Source organism: Bombina bombina, chromosome 6 (assembly GCF_027579735.1).
Source record: "Bombina bombina isolate aBomBom1 chromosome 6, aBomBom1.pri, whole genome shotgun sequence".
NCBI classification, from domain to species: domain Eukaryota; kingdom Metazoa; phylum Chordata; class Amphibia; order Anura; family Bombinatoridae; genus Bombina; species Bombina bombina.
In genome coordinates, this window is record NC_069504.1 from 468,737,442 (window position 1) to 468,759,341 (window position 21,900).

Consider the following 21,900-nt stretch of genomic DNA (forward strand, 5'->3'; position numbering starts at 1 on the left):
GACTGAAGATTTGCAGTCAAAAAAATTATGATTTAAATTTTTTTATATACTGTTACAAGAAATATGATTGGTGGCACTAATTGGCTAGTTGGGCCTGGCACACAGGCTGGCAGGCAGGAGGAAAGTGCAATTCAATGCAACAAGCCAAATGATGAATCACAATCGAACAATGTTTAATTTTAAATATTAACAATACTGTTACAACAACTATGATTGGTGGCACTAATTGGCTAGTTTGGGCCTGGCACACAGGCTGGCAGGCAGGAGGAAACTGCAATTCAATGGCACTAGGAGACTGAATATTTGCAGTCAAAAAAATTATGATTTTAAATTTTTTATATACTGTTACAAGAATTATGATTGGTGCCACTAATTGGCTAGTTGGGCCTGGAAAACACACTGGCAGGCAGGAGGAAAGTGCAATTCAATGGCACGAGCAAACAAAAAAATTATGATTTTAAATTTTTTCAATACTGTTACAACAACTATGATTGGTGGCACTAATTGGCTAGTTGGGCCTGGCACACAGGCTGGCAGGCGGGAACTGCAATTCAATGGCACTACTAGACTGCATATTCACAGTCAAAAAAGTGATGATTCACAATGTTTTCAATACTGTTACAACAACTATGATTGGTGGCACTAATTGGCTAGTTGGGCCTGGCACACAGGCTGGCAGATATGAGTCGTGGCTGGTAGGTAGGGCAGCAATTTAACACAGTATGCTGTGTAAGTGAGAAAAACACAGGCCTGATAGAAAATTAAGTTAGATTACACTAGCAAAATAATTTAAAATTTTATATTTTAATATTAAAATAATCTTAAGAAGTGCACTGCACATATGAGTGGTCGCACTGGCTGGCTGCTACGTAGGGCAGCAATTAACAACAGTATGCTGTGTAAGTCAGATAGACAGTTAGACACAGGCCTGATAGAAAATACTATTAGATTACACTAGAAAAATGATTGAATTTTTTTTTGGGGGGGGGGGAATTAAAAAAAGGTTAAACACATATGAGTCGTGGCTCATAGACTAGGGAGGGCAGCAAGTAAACACAGTATGCTCTGTATGTCAGCAAAACACACAGGCCTGATAAAAAATGATATTAGATTACACTAACAAAAAAATTTAAACGTTTTTTTTTTAAATTTAAAATAAGGTGAAGAAGATATGAGTGGTGGCTGCCTGGCACAGAGCAATTAACCAAAAGACTGAAAAAAAATGAAGTATATTAATGCTGTGTGAGCCTGACAGACACAGGCCTGATAGAAAATGTAATTAGATTACACTAGCAAAATGATTTTAATTTTTTTTTTAAATTTAAAATAATGTTATAAACGGATATTAACACTGGTGGCTGGCACAGAGCAATGAACCAGAGTATATGCTGTGTGACACAGGCCTGATAGAAAATGAAAATAAATTACACTAGCAAAATAATTAAAAAATTTTGTTGGTTAAATTTAAACTAATGTTGTTAGGCAGATATCAGTGGTGGCAGTAATCACAGCATATGCTGTGAGCCTTACACACAGGCTGAAAGCCAGGCAAATGCTAATAAAAATACGAAAAAAAAAAAAAAAAACGGCTCGAATTATAGCCCTAAAAAGGGCTTTTTGGGGTGCTGTCCTTGCAGCAGAGATGAGATGAGTCCTTCTGGACTGTAGTGGACACTAAATACACTAGCCTAGCTATCTATTTCCCTATAATGTCAGCAGCACAAAAACAACACGTCCTCTCACTAAGAAAGCAAGGTCGTTATGAGTCTAAAATGGCGGCTTCCAAGGAGCTGGGAGGGTCTGTGAGGGAGTGTCTGATGTTGATTGGCTCTAATGTGTCAGAAGGCTGTGACATACAGGGTCAAAGTTTCCTCAATGATGACACATAGGGGGCGGATCGAACATCGCATGTGTTCGCCCACAGCCGCAAACGCGAACATACTATGTTCGCCGTGAACCGTTCGCGGGCGAACAGTTCGGGACATCACTACATATTATCTAGAATTATGACAAATGGCATAAAATGTATAGCAAAAAAAGCATCGACTATAGGTGATATTACAAGGAAATAATTTGCTGGCAAGACCTCTCCAAATTTTAACTGGTTAAACTCCAAGACATGCTCTTTCAGATGTGGTCATGTACCGTGTAAAAGCTGTCACTATACAACAAAAGCTAATACATTTAAATCACACACTACAGGACAAACATTCTAAATATGAAATAGAATAGACTGTACATCTCAATTTGTAATTTATTTAATCAATTGTAAATTTTGCTGCCAGCAATACGTAAGGGTCACGACGCGCATCCTCAAAGATCGTGTCCGAGAACACCTGTTGTTTTTAGATGAGAAAGAACCCAGAACTCCAGTGGCAAAACATTTTCGGCTACATGGACCTGGTACTAACTATTTCTCATGTATTGCAATAGATTGCATAAGGAAACATCCAAGAGGGGGCGATGGATTACAAAAATTTCTTAAGAAGGAAGTCTTCTGGAATCTGGATAATTAAATAACAGACCAGACCATGAATATAAGGCTTGATGTAGATCTTTTTGCTGAATGAATTCTGAAGGCCTAAATAATATAACTCTTCCTATTACCTTTTTCTCAGGTCACTACTCTATTTGCATTTCTGATGTTTCTTACCTACTTCTAGCCCACCTTATGCCCAATATAAAGCAAATCAGAAATTACATATACTTGATATCTTCCTCCTCCTATATTTGAGAAAATTTTAGTACTAAGTAGTAATAACACACTTTGAATCAGAAGGGCTTTTGTCTAGACCAGATCAATATACACTAATAGTTGCATACAAATCAAATAGACAAAATGAGTTAAAAGTAACAATACACATAACCGATACTGGTCTAAAGTCAAGCAATATATATTAGTCTTAGTTACATATAAATGTAACAAATAACTATTTTCCCTTGAAGCTTCCATTACTAATAGTATTGAGTTATAGGTTAAAAACAATAATAAATAAAAAAAAATGTATATTTTTCAATTTTTATGTATTATTATTTAATTCATTGTTTTTATTTTATCATTATACTTTTTATTATGCTCATTTAAAAATAGTTTAAATGAGCATAATAAATAATCCTAAAAGGAGCACTCATAGGCCTCTAGTTATGAAGCTCCGTATTTACCTGCATTCACCAGCCCAATACGCTCGCCTAACAACGCCGCCGCCGCCGCGGACCTGAATATGTTCGCCAAAGTTATCAAGAAAGCTGTCAAGAAGCCACGCACCAAGTACGGAGCGATGAGCAGCGGACTGTTGTTAACTGACAGTCATGGATCTCGCTGCTCATCGACTTCTTCGCAGCTTTCTTGCTAGCCTGTCGCTAAGCACCCACTCTATACTATACTGTTTACCCCCTATACTGCCGCTCCCGGAGCCCCCCGCACCTAAATAAACCTATTAACCCCTAAACCGCCGCTCCTGGACCCCGCCGCAACTATAATAATTATATTAACCCCTAAACCGCCACTCCAGGACCCCGCCGCCAATATAATAAATATATGAACCCCTAAACCGCCGCTCCCGGACCCCGCCGCCACCTACATTATACCTATTAACCCCTAATCTGTCGCCCTCTATACCGCCACCACCTACATAAAGTTATTAACCCCTATCCTGCCAATCCCGGACCCCGCCGCAAATAAATTAATTGTTTAACCCCTAAACCGCTGCACCCGGAGCCCGCCGCCACCTACATTACATTTATTAACCCCTATCCTGCCCCCCCTACACCGCTGCCACCTACATTACATTGATTAACCCCTAATCTACCCCCCTACACCGCCGCCACTATATTAAATGAATTAACCCCTAAACCTAAGTCTAACCCTAACACCCCCCTAACTTAAATATTATTTAAATTAATCTAAATAAATATTCCTATAATTAAATAAATTATTCCTATTTAAAACAAATACTTACCTATAAAATAAACCCTAAGATAGCTACAATATAATTAATAATTACATTGTAGCTATTTTAGGCTTTATTTTTATTTTACAGGCAACTTTGTAATTATTTTAACTAGGTACAATAGCTATTAAATAGTTATTAACTATTTAATAGCTACCTAGCTAAAATAACTACAAAAGTACCTGTAAAATAAATCCTAACCTAAGTTACAATTACACCTAACACTACACTATCATTAAATAAATTAAATTAATTAAATACAATTACCTAACATTAAATAAAATTAACTAAAAATAACTAAAGTACAAAAAAAAAATCTAAATTACAGAAAATAAAAAAATTACAAGAATTTTAAACTAATTACACCTAATCTAAGACCCCTAATAAAATAAAAAAGCCCCCAAAAATAATAAAATTCCCTACCCTAAACTAAATTACAAATAGCCCTTAAAAGGGCCTTTTGCGGGGCATTGCCCCAAAGTAATCAGCTCTTTTACCAGCCCTTAAAAGGGCTTTTTGCGGGGCATTGCCCCAAAGTAATCAGCTCTTTTACCTGTAAAAAAAAGAAATACAATACCCCCCCCAACATTACAACCCACCACCCACACACCCCTACTCTAAAACCCACCCAATCCCCCCTTAAAAAAAAACTAACACTACCCCCTTGGGTGCGGCGGTTTAGGGGTTAAACAATTAATTTATTTGCGGCGGGGTCTGGGATCGGCAGGATAGGGGTTAATAACCTTATGTAGGTGGCGGCGGTATAGGGGGCGGCAGATTAGGGGTTAATAGGTATAATGTAGGTGGCAGAGGGGTCCGGGAGCGGAGGTTTAGGGGTTCATATATTTATTATAGTTGCGGCGGGGTCCAGGAGTGGCGGTTTAGGGGTTAATAAGTTTAATGTAGGTGGCGGCGGGTCCGGGAGCGGCGGTTTAGGGGTTAATAAGTATAAAGTAGGTGGCGGCGGTGTAGGGGGGGCAGATTAGGGGTGTTTAGACTCGGGGTACATGTTAGGGTGTTAGGTGCAGACACTTCCCATAGGAATCAATGGGATATCGGGCAGCAGCGAACATGAGCTCTCGCTGCTGTCAGACTCCCATTTATTCCTATGGGATCCGCCGCCTCCAGGGCGGCGGATTGAAAACCAGGTACGCTGGCCCGGAATAGTGGCGAGCGTACCTGCTAGTTATTTGATAACTAGCAAAAGTAGTCAGATTGTGCCGAATTTACGTTCGGAACATCTGTAGTGACATAATCATCGATCTGTGTTGGACTGAGTCCGGCGGATCGTATGTTACGTCACTATATTCTACTTTTGCCAGGCTGTAGGGCTTGATAACTACAGCGAATCAGCCTCGCCACAAATACGCTGCGGAATTCCAGCGTATTTGCGGTTGACGGCTTGATAACTAGAGGCCATAGGATTAATAACTCTGTATAACTATGGCTAAAGTTTATCACTAAATGATTGTAGACAATTAAGAATGAACAGGAGGCTATGAAACTATGTACTTCACCAATAAAATATTAAAAAAAAAAAAAAAAAAAAGAATAAACAGGAGGCAAGTGATACATCTGCCCATTTCACACAGATGAGTATGATAAAATATACCATTATTGGCTAAGACCATCGGCTGTAGTGATTGGTCAGTATTGCATACTTGAGCCCTCGTGTCAATAGAATCTGTAGCCTCTGATGAAGCGCATGTGGGCATGCGCGAAACACGTCAGGTGTTGTCTGACTGTCTGCCTGAATTTGTTTGGAACACCCAAATAAATTGAGCTATGTTTAGCTTTCTACTTGTTGTGTTTTCTGCCTTTTTGGATTCACTTAAAAGTAAAATATATGGGATGGCAAGGTTGGCACCAGTTTGCTTGACATTAAAAGCGTTGGACGAGGCTGAGAAGATAAAATCACACAGCCCCACTCTAGATTCGGGCTTGATCCTTCATCATGTTAGCGCAGTGGCGGGTATGTACTGAAGACGAGGCAACTACGGATGGGCAAGTAGTGCAAGCTGTAAATGCAAAAAAGTGAAAGAAGCGGCTGCTCTCGGTTGTCTTCTTTTTTTATGCATAAGTGTTCTTTGGGTTATGTATTTGGCAGCATTTTCCTGCATCTTCTAATGAAAAAGAAAGCTGATCAAAACTTCTTAAAGGCTTTAACCAATAGGCCCTATCAAGGTTTTTCTGGATCTGAAGTTTAGCTGGCGGTGATCAGAGAAAGAGAAGTTACTGTAGCTTTCTGTCCCTTATGTTTTCCAGAGAAAATCACAAACAAGGAAGACGACTGACGAAAGTCCTTAGTCGCCTGCAGGTAAAACTTTAAAGCCCGGACCACGTCCAAATTGTGCAGAAGTTGTTCCTTCTGAGAAGAAGGATTAGGACATTAGGAAGGAACAACAATCTTCTGATTAATGTTCCAATCAGAAACAACTTTAGGAAGGAATCTTAATTTGGTATGTAAAACTACCTTATCTGAATGTAAAATAAGATAAGGAGACTCATACTGTAATGCTGAGAGCTCTGACACTCTCCGAGTGGAAGAAATAGCAACAAGAAATAAAACTTTCCAAGACAACAACTTAATATCTAAAGAATGCATGGGCTCCAACGGAGCCCCTTGAAGAACTTTGAGAACTAAATTAAGACTCCATGGAGGAGTAACTGGTTTGAATATAGGCCTGATCCTGACCAAGGTCTGACAAGAAACTTGTACATCTGGGACATCCGCCAGATGTTTGTGTAACAAAATAGATAAAGCCGAGATTTGACCCTTAAGGGAACTTGTTGATAATCCCTTCTCCAAACCCTCTTGGTGAAAGGACAAAATTCTAGGAATCCTAATTCTACTCCATGAGTAGCCCTTGGATTCACACCAAGAGATATCTACGCCAAATTTTGTGGTAAATTCTTCTAGTTACAGGCTTACGAGCCTGAATCATGGTCTCTATGACCGAGTCAGAAAAGCCCCGCTTGGATAAAATTAAGCATTCAATCTCCAAGCAGTCAGCTTCAGAGAAACTAGATTTGGGTGAAGGAAGGGCCCCTGAATCAGAAGGTCCTTCCTCAAAGGAAGTCTCCAAGGTGGCATAGATGCCATCTCCACCAGATCTGCATACCAAATCCTGCAAGGCCAGGCCGGTGCTATGAGGATCACCGAGGCCCTCTCCTGTTTGATTCGAGCAATTACCAGAGGAAGAAGAGCAAACAGAGGAAATAGGTATGCTAGAATGAAGGTCCAAGGGACCGCCAGAGTATTTATCAGTTCCGCCTGTGGGTCCCTGGACCTCGACCCGTATCTCGGGAGTTTGACATTCTGTCGGGATGCCATGAGATTCAATTCCGGCTGATCCCACTTGAGAATCAAGCTGGAGAACACTTCCGGATGGAGTTCCCACTCCCCCGGATGAAAAGTCTGCCTGCTTAAGAAATCTGCCTCCCAATTGTCCACCCCTGGGATGTGGATCGCCGACAGACAGCAAGAGTGGGTTTCCGCCCACTGGATTATTTTGGTTACTTCGGTCATCGCTAAGGAACTCCTCGTTCCTCCCTGATGATTGATGTAAGCCACAGAAGTTATGTTGTCCGACTGGAACCGGATAAACCGGACCGTGGCTAACTGGGGCCAGGCCAGAAGAGCATTGAAAATTGCTCATAGTTCCAGAATGTTTATAGGAAGAACAGACTCTGACACCGAGTCCAAACTCCCTGAGCCTTTAGAGAGCCCCAGACTGCTCCCCACCCTAGAAGGCTGGCGTCTGTTGTCACAATCACCTGAGATGGTCTGCGAAAGCAGGTTCCCTGGGAGAGATGCTCCAGAGACAACCACCATTGGAGAGAATCCCTTGTCTCCTGCCTCAGTAGTATTCGAGGAGACAAGTCCGCATAATCTCCGTTCCATTGCCTGAGCATACTTAACTGCAGAGGTCTGAGATGGAACCGAGCACCATCAGCCCGATTAACTCCATGCACTGAGCCACTGACGGCCAAGGAGTGGACTGAAGGACTCGGCAAGTATCAATAATCTTTGATTTCCTGACTTCTGTCAGAAAAATCTTCATAGACAGGGAGTCTATTATGGTTCCTAAGAAAGTTACCCTTGTATTTGGGACTAAGGAACTCTTTTCCAAATTTACCTTCCACCCGTGAGATTGTAGGAAGTCCAACACCAAGTCCGTGTGGGATCTTGCTAGTTGAAAGGATGGCGCCTGGACTAGGATGTCGTCCAGATAGGGCGCCACTGCAATGCCCCGTGATCGAAGCACCGCCAACAGAGATCCCAGAACCTTTGCGAAAATTCTGGGAGCTGTGGCAAGACCGAAAGGAAGAGCCATGAACTGGAAGTGTCTGTCCAGTATATACTTATATCAGTAAGTATATCAGTCTGATCCCGCCATGTAAGGTCAGTCCAGCCCCGAAATACCAGGCAATTCTCCTCTGAACAAGAAACATGACAACCCCAGACGATCGTTTCGGTCTCCTATGGGCCTCATCAGTGAGGTGCAGCCACATTCCTCTAAGCACACTGGGCAAGGAGTCCACGTCTGGTTTCCCCCATCACCCATAGGGAGACTTCCTCAGGGTCATATTAATTTGCATACAAAGAGAGAAGCGCTCTACCAGGAATGAACAGCTTATCAGCTAGTTCTATGGCGATTTACCACCCAGGAGCAGCCTCTTTTAGACCAGTGTGCTTTTCACAGTGGGGAAACCAGACGTGGACTTCTTTCTCAGTGTGCTTAGAGGAATATGGCTACACCTCACTGACGAGGCCCAATGAAGGCCGAAATGATCGTCTGGGGTTGCTGTGTTCCTTGTTCAGAGAGGAATTCCCTGGTATTTCGGCGCTGGACTGACCCTAATAGGCGGGATCAGACTAATATACTACAGAAAAGTCTGTGAAAAGCATTACTGGGCTAAAATAAGCTGCACCCAGGTGGTAAATCGCCATAGAACAGGCTAACAATAGTATTGAGTCGGTTGTTCGTTCCTGTGAGTGTGCTTCTCTCTCTGTGTGTGTGTGTATATATATATATTTTTTTTAATATACAGTGTGTGTGTAATATATGTAATATATATATATATATTATTTTTTAATATTCAGTGTATGTGTAATATATGTAATATATATATATATTATTTTTTAATATACAGTGTGTGTGTAATATATATATATATATATATATATATATATATATTTTACATAACTGGTCCTTGAACCCCCATTTGAATAACCCACGAGCCGCCACTGGTTTTAGTGTTAACATTTTTCTATGCACGTGCATGTGAAGCATAGCTACATATTCTCAGTGTACCATCATTTTAAAAACTACAGCTGTTCAGAGCACTAGTGGGGCTTGTATTATGTCAGCAATTAACAAATTGAGTCATTACCAGATGGTACACGCACCTTAGGCTCTCTGAACAAATGCTGTGTTTAAAATGCTGGTGCACGGTGCATACTTAAATACACTTTTGAAACAGACATAGCTTTTATTAGAAGCATTTTCACTGATACATGTATATTACAAAAACGCTTCTATTCAAAACTTAAATGCATCCATGGTGATTTCAATTTTGACTGTAATATCCTATTAAGTGGGTGCCAGAGCGCAGGGTATTTGAATTGCATAACTATTAAAAAGTAATTTTACATTCCCACATACGTAAGACTACAACTTTGTACTTATATTTTTGTGTTTCCATTTCAGCTTTCTTCTGTATTAATAGAGAACAGCAATGGCCCCTAAAACAGGAAAACAAAAGATGGAAATAATCTATTTTCCACCCAGGTCTTCGTGTTTCTACAATTCAACAACACATAAAATGTTCCCAGCATTTTCTTCAGTAAAATCATGTATAATGGAATCTTAGGTTTCCCTCCTTTCCTGTATCCAATATCTCTAACCATCTAATAAATCAGACTCTGATCAAGAATCCCATCTTATTTTATAAATAAAAAAAAACTACAGTCTAAAAATAAAAAAGGGAACTTGTTACAACAGATATCCATCCCTCTTTTTTCTCAACACGAGGCAGTACAGAAACAGTTGTGACTGAAATACATAAAAAAATGGGATGTACTAAAAGGAATGATAAGGGTGAATGACAAAATGGAATGCCCATAGACTTTAATGGGATGTAAAATTAAAAGTGTTGAAGCAACAAAACTATGAGATATATCAACTAGATATTTACCAGATATGTTCCCCAGGTACAGTAGCATATTTTGAAAGTGAGATTACGTGAGATTATAGCTGCTTTCTATGGAATGACAAGGGTGAATGACAAAGTGGAATGCCTATAGACTATAATGGGATTACATTTAAAAGTGCTATAGAAACTAAACTATGATACATATCAAATAGATATTTACCAGATATGTTCCCCAGGTACAGTATCATATTCTGAAAGTGAGATTACGTCAGATTATAGCTGCTTTCTATGGAATGACAAGGGTGAATGACAAAATGAAATGCCCATAGACTATAATGGGACATTACATTTAGTGCTATAGCAACAAAAATATGAGGCATATCAAGTTGATATTTACCACATATGTTCCCCAGGTACAGTAGTATATTCTGAAAGTGAGATTACATGAGATTATAGCTGCTTTCTATGGAATGACAAGGGTGAATGACAAAATAGAATGCCCCTAGACTATAATGGGGATACATTTAAAAGTGCTATAAAAACTAAAATATCAGACATATAAAATAGATATTTACCTGATATGTTCCCCAGGTACAGTAGCATATTCTGAAAGTGAGATTACAACAAATTATAGCTGTTTTCTATGGAATGACAAGGGTGAATGACAAAATGGAATGTCCATGCACTTTAAAATGTAATCCCATTATAGTCTATGGACATTCCATTATGTCATTCACCCTTGTCATTCCATAGAAGCAGCTATAATCTGACGTAATCTTACTTTCAGAATATGCTACTGTACCTGGGCAACATATCTAGTAAATATCTAATTAATATGTCTCATAGTTTTGTTGCTTTAACACTTTTAATTTTACATCCCATTAAAGTCTATGGGCATTCCATTTTGTCATTCACCCTTGTCATTTCTTTTAGTACATCCCTAAAAAAATATATGCATAGTTTGAGTGTGTTTGTTTCTCTTCACAACACTGATTCCCTATTAAAGACACGTGTGATTGAAAGATCTGTTGCTGCACACAACTCATCTATGAACCTAAAGAGCTGCTGACACATTCAGTACTGAGTGTCAGTATGTCTGACAGTAGCTGTGCCTGGTTTGCAGCAGGAAATGAACCGGTATTTGATTCAGTGATTCGAATATTTTGACTGATCTGATCCAAATGATTCGAAACACTGAAAATAAATCACTTTGCCCAAGTCTAGTGTCTACTGTAAAAGTAAAATAGCAGGTTCAAATATGACTGGAATCTCCTGCCCGTCGGCGTCGTTTCTATTTGTACCACGTGATTACTGCGGTCACGGGACTGTCGTGAATCTTGATGCCAAAATGGCCTTTAAAGGGGTGATGACTATCCTTTACCACTAACCTCGATTCTGTATGTCACCCAGCTGGCAGTTTCTGCTTTCACCTGTTAGATTAACCAATGTCACCAACTTAGTCGTGATTATGGCCTGCCTGTCCATTTAAATAAACACCTGTAATTACTGGTTAGTAGTTAGAAGTGCAGTTCCCGACAGTTTTTCTGCGTTTCTACATTGTGTACATTATGACATCAGCACAAATTGATTTCTGAGTTCCTAGTAGAAAGTGTGTGCAATAGTGTAATATATTGAACAAGCTTTCTCTGGTTTCCATGGAAACGATGTAGCAGTGCACTTTGACTTCCGGAACTTCCGGCGGAAGTAGAGGTTGATTTTAGTTATTACGTTTTTGTCAGAGATGGAGTCGTTGGGAGATGTAAACCGGGAATCCCGCATAGTGAGCAGTCTGGACAACCAGGGACACTGTATACTTAGTACACTAGCAGAGGTTGTGGAGAGAGTGATGAGCTTCCTTCCCAGCAAGGCCCTCATGAGAGCAGCCTGGTGTGTGTGCATACTTTGTTAATATCCTATATTATGTAATCACTGTTATGAATTACGATGATTCATTATGCTTTGGGAGTCAAATCTCTGTGATTTGATAATCTAGATCCGTATGGTACTTGTATTAAGTTCACTAGTCATGTTATCACTGTCTTTCTGTTTCTTTTATTTTGAATACTTTTGTGCAAGTTTGTAAATCAGAGAACGTCTCTACATCGTCTAAGTTTTCATTGGGTAGTATTATAAAACAACTAAAAAAAAGAACATTACATACCTGCTATTTTTATTTATTTTTCCACAACCAAGTCTAAACAAGACTGGCAACCCTTTGTATATGTAAAAAAAAAAAAAAAAAAAAAATAGAAATTATATCTAAGCATTGCTACAATCAGAAAAAAAATCCTGTTCTTTTTTAAATTGTTTGCTGCTATAGGTACTTCCAGAACAAAGCCCTGACATGAGTTTCTTTTTCTTCTGACTTAACCTTTTAAAGCCGTTATGGCGTTCTATTCCGCCATAACCGCGATGGGCTTTAGCGCCGTTAGGACGAAATAGAACGTTCTAGCCGTTTTGGCTGTACTGACGCCAACTGCGCTTCTAGGATGCGATTGCGGTCTGGAGGGCGTGCCTAGCGTCATAGGGACGACCCCTTACCCGATCCCATAATTAAATTCTTGCGATTGGTGCACGATCAAGGGATTTTAATTTGTCTACATCGCAACGTTCCGATGAAGACAAATTGAACCCGGTCATGAAAGGGTTAAGAAAAGTTGCTTGTCTACATATTCAGTAAAACATAACACAACCCCCCCCCCCCCCCCCAATTTTATTGTTAATAATATAACAAGTTTCAGTCACCCACATCCTATATATAAATTAATATTATGCTAATATGTATTGCATTGTCTTTTTTTTTCTTTCTTGGCTCTCCTTGGTAGTAATACCTACCAGTGAGAAGCCCTCACTGAAGGGGTTGTTGACAGAACTGCCTACTCCCCTAGTTACCTGTACATAGATAACTCCAAGACAGTACCCCTTCATCCTCCTATTTCTGTCTAGCCTCTAAGGTGGGCAGAGCTAGAAGTCCCTCTCCATGAGAAGATTGTTTTTTGTTTCAATCCAGGCAGTGTTCATTTTGAATTCTGTCTTCCCTGTGAGGTATTTACTTACTGCTTCGAGCACTCTGGCTAATTATTTGTCCCTTGTGGTTGTGGGTACTCCGTCCAGAGTCTTCCTGTGGCCACAATCTTTTCCGTGATGTCATTATGGCACAACATCACGGGGGCTTCGTCTGAGGGCTGCTTCTGGTGTGCGCATGCTCATCTTTTAAAGCCTCGTTGTGGGCCTTAATGTTGCGATTGACATCAATGTTTACTGCTTGCTGTAAAATCCTATGGAGATTGTTGCTTCCGTATGAAGATGTCTGTGCCTGTCTCCTCCTACGTTGGGCCTTAAAGTGATTGTAAATCCTACCGTTTGTGAAACGTTAGGATTTACTATTGTAACAAATAAAGGGGACTTTCATTCATGAAGTATAACATACTTCATGTTGAAAGCTCCTTTATTTGTTGGAAGCGTTCGTCACACTAAGCTGGTCAGGCAGCCCACGGCAGAACGCTATTTTGCGGAGAGGGGACGTTTCCACCTCTTAGCCAATAGCCATGTGCTCCAGCTGGCGCCAAGCCGGATAGCCCACACTGCTATTGGCTAAGAGGTTAAAACGTCACCTCACAAAAATAGGGTTCTGCCGTGTGCTACCTGAGTAGCTCAGTGCGGCAAACGCTTCCAACAAATAAAGAAGCTTTAAGTATTTTATACTTCATAAATGAAAGTCCCCTTTATTTGTTCCAATTGTAAATCCTAGCGTTTCACAAACGGTAGGATTTACATAACTATATTGCCTATATTATTTGGGAAGCTCTGGGCAAACAAATTATATTTTATTGCCTGCATTTGTTTATGATGGATGCTATTATGGAGGATGTTACTTTTACTCCACAAGCGATTACTGCCTAGGATACATCGAATATGGTTATAAGGTATGTTTGCTTTATATTTATATGTCTGCACATTGTATTTTTCTGCGTGGGCTTTAAAATGTATTAGTTTATATGCTGGCTTGTTTTTTTTACAATGAAAGTCTCAGCCTTAGCTCACCTGTTCCCTTTGTTCAGACATCTGTTGGCAAGATAAAAAGTTATGTCAAACTTGCATTGGGTTAATCCTTTGACAAAATAAAAAGTTGTGTAGAGTATATATTGTTCAAATTTATGATGGTTGCTTTGCCACAAATTTTGTTCCTTAAAATTCTTCTAAATGCTTTCAATTTTTAGATGCCTTTTCTGAAGGGGATATTTCCTTTAGTTCTGTGTCCTTGTGTGATTTTTATTAAAGGGATAGTCTAGTCAAAATTAAACATTTGTGATTCTGATAGAGCATGCAATTTTAAGCAACTTTCTAATTTACTCCTATTATAAATTTTTCTTCATTCTCTTGTTATCTTTACTTGAAAAAGCAAGAATTTAAGCATAGGAGCCAATCCATTTTTGGTTCAGCACTTGTGTAACGCTTTCTAATTGGTGGCTAAATGTAGCCACCAATCAGCAAGTGCTACCAAGGTGCTGAACCAAAAATGTGTCAGCTCCTAAGCTTACACTCAAATAAAGATACCAAGCGAACGAATAAAAATTGATAATAGGAGTAAATTAGAAAGTTGCTTAAAATGGCATGCTCTATCTGAATAATGAAAGTTTCATTTTGACTATACTATCTCTTTAAGGTTATATGAGAGACTCTTGGAGTAAATTATAAGTAGCATCAAGTTTCCTCAGACTGATTCTATCCTAAGCCAGAATATAATAATGTATTTCCTGTATCTGTGGCCATTAAGTCAATTTAATAGTCTTTTTGCCAAGAATGAAAAGTAACTTGTTATATCTGATAAAATGTTTTTACTGGGGTTTTTTTTGTTTGTTTTATGATCATTTACATAGCCAACTAAGTTAGATATCTACAAATTCATCATGTGATCTTCCTTTCTCTTGAAGGCATTGGTGGATATCCCTTTTGTATCCTTATTTGTGAAATTTCTAACTGACTTCTTACATTGAAAACCATTTTTCTAGTGACTATTTCATCAGCAGGGAATGTTCAGAATTTCAGGCACTTTATGTGAAGCAGGATAAAATAATATCGAGAACTGTTGCCAAAGTTGTCTCTGTTATTTTCAGATCATACAAGTAATAGAATGAGCATGTTCCAGAGGGGGCTCATGGCATACTCAACTAGGTTATTTGCAGCAATATAGTTTTCGGAGCAGATGCCAAGCCAGAGGAACTTTGTCCGGCTGCTGTTTGGAAATTGTATCATATCTTCATTCCATATTTCAAGCTTTAAGTATGCCAGTCAGCTTCTGCTGGGTTTGACTATAAAGTGTCATCTTCATTAAGCTGGATATTCGTCAATCAGCTTCTTCAAAGCTTGATCGTAGGATTCTATCTTCAGTTTTGTCTCATTAAACTTTTGATATTTTTTAAAATGCTTTCTTGCATTTGTGTTTTTTCTTTTCCACCGTTTTATATTTTTACTGTTTTTTTTTTTTATTTTTCTTCTCACTGGTAGGAAATACTACCGGGAGGGCCAAGATAACTAGAATTTTTTTTGGCCCATAACCACCTACCAAGCTCCCTCCAAACTTTTTGAAAGACCAACTGTTGGCTTCATCTTTCTAGTAGGACGGAGTACTGTCTGGGAGTTGCCTATAGGTAACTAGTGGAGGTGGGCAGTTCTGTCCACACCACATCGGGGAGGGGTTGTCACTGGTAGATATTACCCAGGGATATGGGCCAAGATATAGAAATTACTATATTTTGGGTGAAAATTTCTAGTTTGTTGTCCTTATGCTTATTGGGTTAGACACCATTCACCAGTAGAGCTGTAGTGGTCTTCTTTATCAGCCAGTGACTATCTGTCCCGCAGACTAGCTATGTATTTTTTTTATATATTTGAATAGCACTCCAAAATGCTGTAGCGCTTGCTTGACATGCACTTTCTGTTAGATTAAAAATAGTTTTAACTCCTTTGATGCAAATGCTTTCTCACAACCCTGTGCTAAAGTGATGGTATATTCGCTTCCATAACTTCACATAGTCTGAAAGTTCTTCTCCTAACTAGCATATCGATATGCTTATTTTGTTCCAATGTCAAATCTACTTTTAATACTTAGTGTTTTTGTCAGGCTCTGTTACCTGATTCAATGCAACCTCTCTGAATGATTTTATCTTAGGCTTCTTTGGCTGGCAACTCTTTCAGCCAATCAGAGCCTCACCATGCGCCCCATGTAAATTAATCACAGCACGCTCCTGTGCTTGGAACTCAGGCTGGAAGTGGAATTGCGCACACGCAACTGCTATGCTATTTGCGAAACATAAACAGTGAGGCTGCTTACTGTTAACAGTAAGCAGCCTCACTGTTTGTTGCGCAAATAGCGTAGCAGGCTATGTGAAGTTATCGAAGTGAATTTACCATCACTTTAAAATAAGGATAAGTGGCCCAAGCAATGTTTGACAATACACATAGCAGAAAGATTATAAGCATCGCCCAAGCAAGTTTTTTGAGTCCAAAGTATATGGCAGTTGTGATCGTTAATATTGTATAGTGAAAGTTGATGCAAAGGAGAAAAAGCTCTGAGACATACTATAAAACAGAAGAATTATGCTGATGATTTGCTTAAAGAGACATGAAACTCAACATTTTTATTTCATGATTTTGTTAGAGAATACAATTTTAATCAACTTTCCAATTTACTTCTATTATTTAATTTGGTTTCTTCTCTTGTTATCCTTTGCTGAAAGGTTTATCTATGAAAGATCAGGAGCAGCAAAGAACCTAGGTTCTAGTTGCTGATTGGTGGATGCATATATATACCGATTGTCATTGGCTCACGCATGTGTTCAGTCAGCAACCAGAAGTGCATTGCTGCTCATTCAACAAAGCATACCAAGAGAACGGAGAAAAATTGTTAATAGGGGTAAATTAGAAATTTGCTTAAAATTTCCTGCTCTATCTGAATCATGAAATAAAAAATTGGGGTTTCATATCCCTTTAAGACATGTCTTGACTCTTGGTTGTCCAGATGTGCTGGGTTGCATAAATAACCTGTCAACGCATAATCCTTCACTAAGTTCCAAAAGCAAAAAAATAAGTGTTAACAGTAAGCAGCCACACTGTTCATGTTTCGCAAATAGAGTAGCAGTTGCTTGTGCGCAGTTCAACTTTCAGCCTGAGTTCCAAGCAAGGCAGCGTGCTGTGATTAATTTACATGGGGCGCATGGTGAGGCTCTGATTGGCTGAAAGTGCTGTAAATCAAAGAACCCTAAGAGAAAATCATTCAGAGAGGCTGCATTGAATCAGGTAACGGAGCCTGACAAAAACGCTCAGTATTAAAAGTTTATTTGACATTGGAACAAAATAATCATATTGATATGCTAGTTAGGAGAATAACTTTCAGACAATGTGAAGTAGGGCTGCACGATTAATTGCATATGCGATTTAAAACCACGATTAATCGCTACGATTTAAAAACCGAGAGTATGTGATTTTTAGCGCCGCCCCCTATGACATCACCTATGATGTACAGGAGGGCTGGCTGTAACTGTTCATTGCGCGTGGGCTTCTGTAGGGAAAGGAGGAGGGGGTAAGGGGAGTAGAGAGGAGCAATTTTTTTCCCGTTTCTGCTTGATCTCCTGGGACTCCCGATAGTGGAAGTTTGCAGGGACCTAGTAATGCACAACAAAACAGGTTTTTATATATATATATATATATATATATATATATATATATATATATATATACACATATACATACACATGTAAATGTGCAAGCGGTTGCAGATAGTGCGGCCAGCCTCTTAATGGAAAACACATTTCACAGATGTGACAGGCATATCTCCGTTCCATGTAACAACTTGTTTCCATCCTGCTTACACACCTCTCACTGAGACCTCTCAACACGCAGCCGCTGCCTGTAAGTGTGAGCCACCTCATCAGTGTAACTTGCCCCCTCGAGTGTGGTAGTAACCTGCCGAGCTGTCATAACATTGTGTTGGCTGGCGGCATTTTCGCATTACTGGACACCTCTCCTGATGTACTTTGAGCTAAGGCCGGGTACAGGAGCTGCACCACATTCGATGGGGCTCACACCATTTACGGGCAGCGTGAGGAGAGGACTCAGTGACATGTCATGAGTCGAAGCAGGGCATGGAAATTAGCTGTTACATTGGTCTGAGGATACGCCTGTCACACAGAAGCTTATGGGATCTAATGTTGGAGATGCATCTAGTTTCAAGTAATCACTGCAGACACCATTGAATTTTTAAATGGATTTGTGCATTAAAAAGAACAAAGGTTGGATCATAATATACATTTGTAGTGCAGCATACAATATATATATCAGGGATGTGCAATTCCTATCGCACGACGCCCGGTATATGCAGTTTCTTGTGCCGGGCATGTGTTTACATTTAGCCCTGCTGAGGGAAAGCAGACCGCAGCAAGGATAACGCTTTTTTTTTCTGTGCTATTAGCACTGGGAGCGGGGAGGAGCAGGATTACACAGAGCAGCCAGGTCAAGTGCTTGCAGACAAGGCAGCTGGGGGGGGGGGGGGGGAAATCTCCTTGTTAGTAGTAAGAGTCATGGACCGGCTCCTGCAGACCTGCACACTGACACTCGCCCCTTCCTCCATAGCGCAACACTGGAGTGCTATGTTTTCTGATATGTATGAAGTGTTAAGCATAGGGAATGCCGGGCTTTTGTGTTTAGTATGTTTGGGGGATGGAATGCCAGGCTTTCAGATGAGTAGAGAGTCTATATTTTGAACTCTAATGTGGGCACAGGTTATGATCATTTATTGACTCCAGAAGGTACCATAAAGAGACAAAAAGAAAGGGGTTCATGCACTATAGTATTAAAATTAGAAATGTATTATTAAAGTCTAAAACTGGTTCACGTTATTAGCCAGGAAACTGAGGGGGGGGGGGTGGTATTTACACGGTTTAGATGTTTTCACTGAGTGGTTTTCCTCTTCCCTACTTGGGATTATTTTATTAATGTTTTAGACTTTCCCTTTCTTTATTTGTGGTGCATTGTGGTGGATATATAGTAACAGAGTTTTTTTGTTTACTAAGCATTATACTTCTACAATGCCAATATTTAATTGCTATATAATATTAACTGCAGAAAGACCATGAGCATCTGGCAATTCCCTTTAAATTTGTGCTGCTAATAGACTAGATAGAACATAGTAGTTTCTAGATTACGAGGCTCCTTTCGTTCAAGTATTTAAACAGTTACTTTAGAACAGAATTGTTCAACCTAAAACCTGAGAGCCATAATGCAGCTTCCCCAAATATTTTATTTGGCTGCCCTAATCTATCCTAGCAGGCGATACTTCAGGTGGTGAGCTTGCCCTGAGCAGTCGCGTCGTGCACGCACAAAGCTAACAAGGCAGTCGGGGGATATCCTTGTGAGTACTAACTGTCACAGACCGGCTCCTGCAGATTGACACTGCCCTGATCTAGCCCAGCAGGGGATACTTCAGGTGGTGAGCTTGCCCTGAGCGGTCACGATGTGCACGCACAAAGTTTTTAAAACATTTGCTAAGGTAGGAAGAACCAGCTGTACATATGTTTTTTTAGGGACTTTTTTTTTGTTGCGCGTCAACACTGTCACTGTTTAGCGCGACTCCATGTAACATGTTCTCGGTTCACACAGCTGCAGTATGATGATAGGGCTGTGGATGAGGGAAATACAGAACGTTTAGAGCCTTAGTGTACTCTGGGCCAGTGCCAGCCATCCCCTCCATTAGTCTAAGCTGCAGCGTGCAGGAGCAGCAGGCACAAGCTGCTGAGAAGCGGCCAAACCCTGCAGAGAAAGAGCTAAGTATATGCATCACTCCCTATCTGAGAGCTAGCTAGGTCACTCCACCCCAGTGGTTACTCCAAAGATGACCCTGTGAGTGACACATGTAATAAAATAATACTATAATCCAGCCAATCCTTCCTTTGCAGACATAGCCTAGCATTTTTTTAATTAAATTGCAAAAAATCTTTTGATTGTTATGACATGTTCCTAAAATGGACAAGAAATCACATAAAAATGAATTGCTCTCTATGAGTGTGTGTGTTTTGTATGAGTGTGTGTGTTTTGTATGAGTGTGTGTGTTTTGTATGAGTGTGTGTGTTTTGTATGAGTGTGTGTGTTTTGTATGAGTGTGTGTGTTTTGTATGAGTGTGTGTGTTTTGTATGAGTGTGTGTGTGTTGTATGAGTGTGTGTGTGTTGTATGAGGGTGTGTGTGTTGTATGAGGGTGTGTGTGTTGTATGAGGGTGTGTGTGTTGTATGAGCGTGTGTGTGTTGTATGAGCGTGTGGTGTGTGTGTTGTATGAGAGTGTGTTGTATTAGTGAGTGTGTTTTGTATGAGAGTGTGGGTCGTGAAGGTCTTGGGGAAAAAAGTTTGAAGAACCTTGGATTAAACCTATTTTTTACTTTGTAATTTTCCTGGCCATAATGCTATAAATTACATTTTATTTACACTAAAAGATAAGACTTCGCGAATTCCCTCTATGGGTGGGCTGCTTTAGCCACAGTGGGTCAGTCATGTGTTCCGCATGGAATGGGCTTGTTTTGTCACTCTAAAATTCTGCACCAGGGTAACTTTCTAAATGGGGAAAAAATAATCAGCTCTACTCCTTACATACAGTCCTAAAATTGCCAAGACTAAAAGAATGTATGTATGCATGTGTGTGTGCTTGTGTAAATATGTATATGTGGTTGTGTGTGTGTGTAAATATGTATTTGTGTGGGTGTAAATATTTTTTTTTACTAATCAGGACAAGTAGATTGTCATGAGGGACAAGTAGATTGGGCTCCCGCTTTAGTCTCTTGGACAAGTAGTTTATTTCTCTTGTTAAGTGTATCCAGTCCACGGATCATCCATTACTTATGGGATATTCTCCTTCCCAACAGGAAGTTGCAAGAGATCACCCATAGCAGAGTTGCTATATAGCTCCTCCCCTAACTGCCATACCCAGTCATTCTCTTGCAACTCTCAACATAGAAGGAGGTCCGCGAGAGGAGTGGTGTTTTATACTTAATATTTCTTCAATCAAAAGTTTGTTATTTTTAAATGGCACCGGAGTGTGCTGTTTTTCTCTCAGGCAGTATTTGGAAGAAGAATCTGCCTGCGTTTTTCTATGATCTTAGCAGAAGTAACTAAGATCCACTGGCTGTTTTCTCACACATTCTGAGGAGTGAGGTAAACTTCAGATGGGGGACAGCGTGCGGGTTTTCCTGCAAATGAGGTATGTGCAGTAAAATATTTTTCTAAGGAATGGAATTGACTAAGAAAATGCTGCTGTTACCAAATTAATGTAAGTAAAGCCTTAATGCAGTGAAAGCGACTGTTAGCAGGCTTATTAATGTATGTGCAGTAAAACAATTTTCTAAGGAATGGAATTGACTAAGAAAATGCTGCTGTTATCAAATTAATATAAGTAAAGCCTTAATGCAGTGAAAGCGACTGTTAGCAGGCTTATTAATGTATGTGCAGTAAAGTAATTTTCTAAGGAATGGAATTGACTATGAAAATGCTGCTGATACTGAAATAATCTAATTTAAGCCTTAATGCAGGAAAAGCAAGACAGGCTTATTAATAGAGATACATACTCTTTAAAAGAAGGTTGTTTTAAAAACGTTTGCTGGCATGTTTAATCGTTTTTTTGAGGTACATTGGTGATAAGGTTTATTGGGGCATAATTTTTCCACATGGCTGGCTTAATTTCTGCATAGCAACAGTTAACTGAGGTTTCCCACTGTTGTAATATGAGTGGGAGGGATCTAATTTAGAG

At 39.7% G+C, this 21,900-nt stretch overlaps 1 protein-coding gene across 1 annotated transcript in view; it reads left to right on the plus strand.

Moving 5' to 3' along the window:
* The window catches only part of FBXO22 (F-box protein 22), a 126,718-nt gene that overhangs the window by 17,680 nt on the left and 87,138 nt on the right, over positions 1–21,900 (plus strand). Inside the window, exon 2 of the mRNA XM_053719294.1 lies at positions 11,818–11,996. Within this exon, the coding sequence (XP_053575269.1) occupies positions 11,818–11,996 (179 nt within the window). The remainder of the gene's footprint in view (positions 1–11,817; positions 11,997–21,900) is intronic.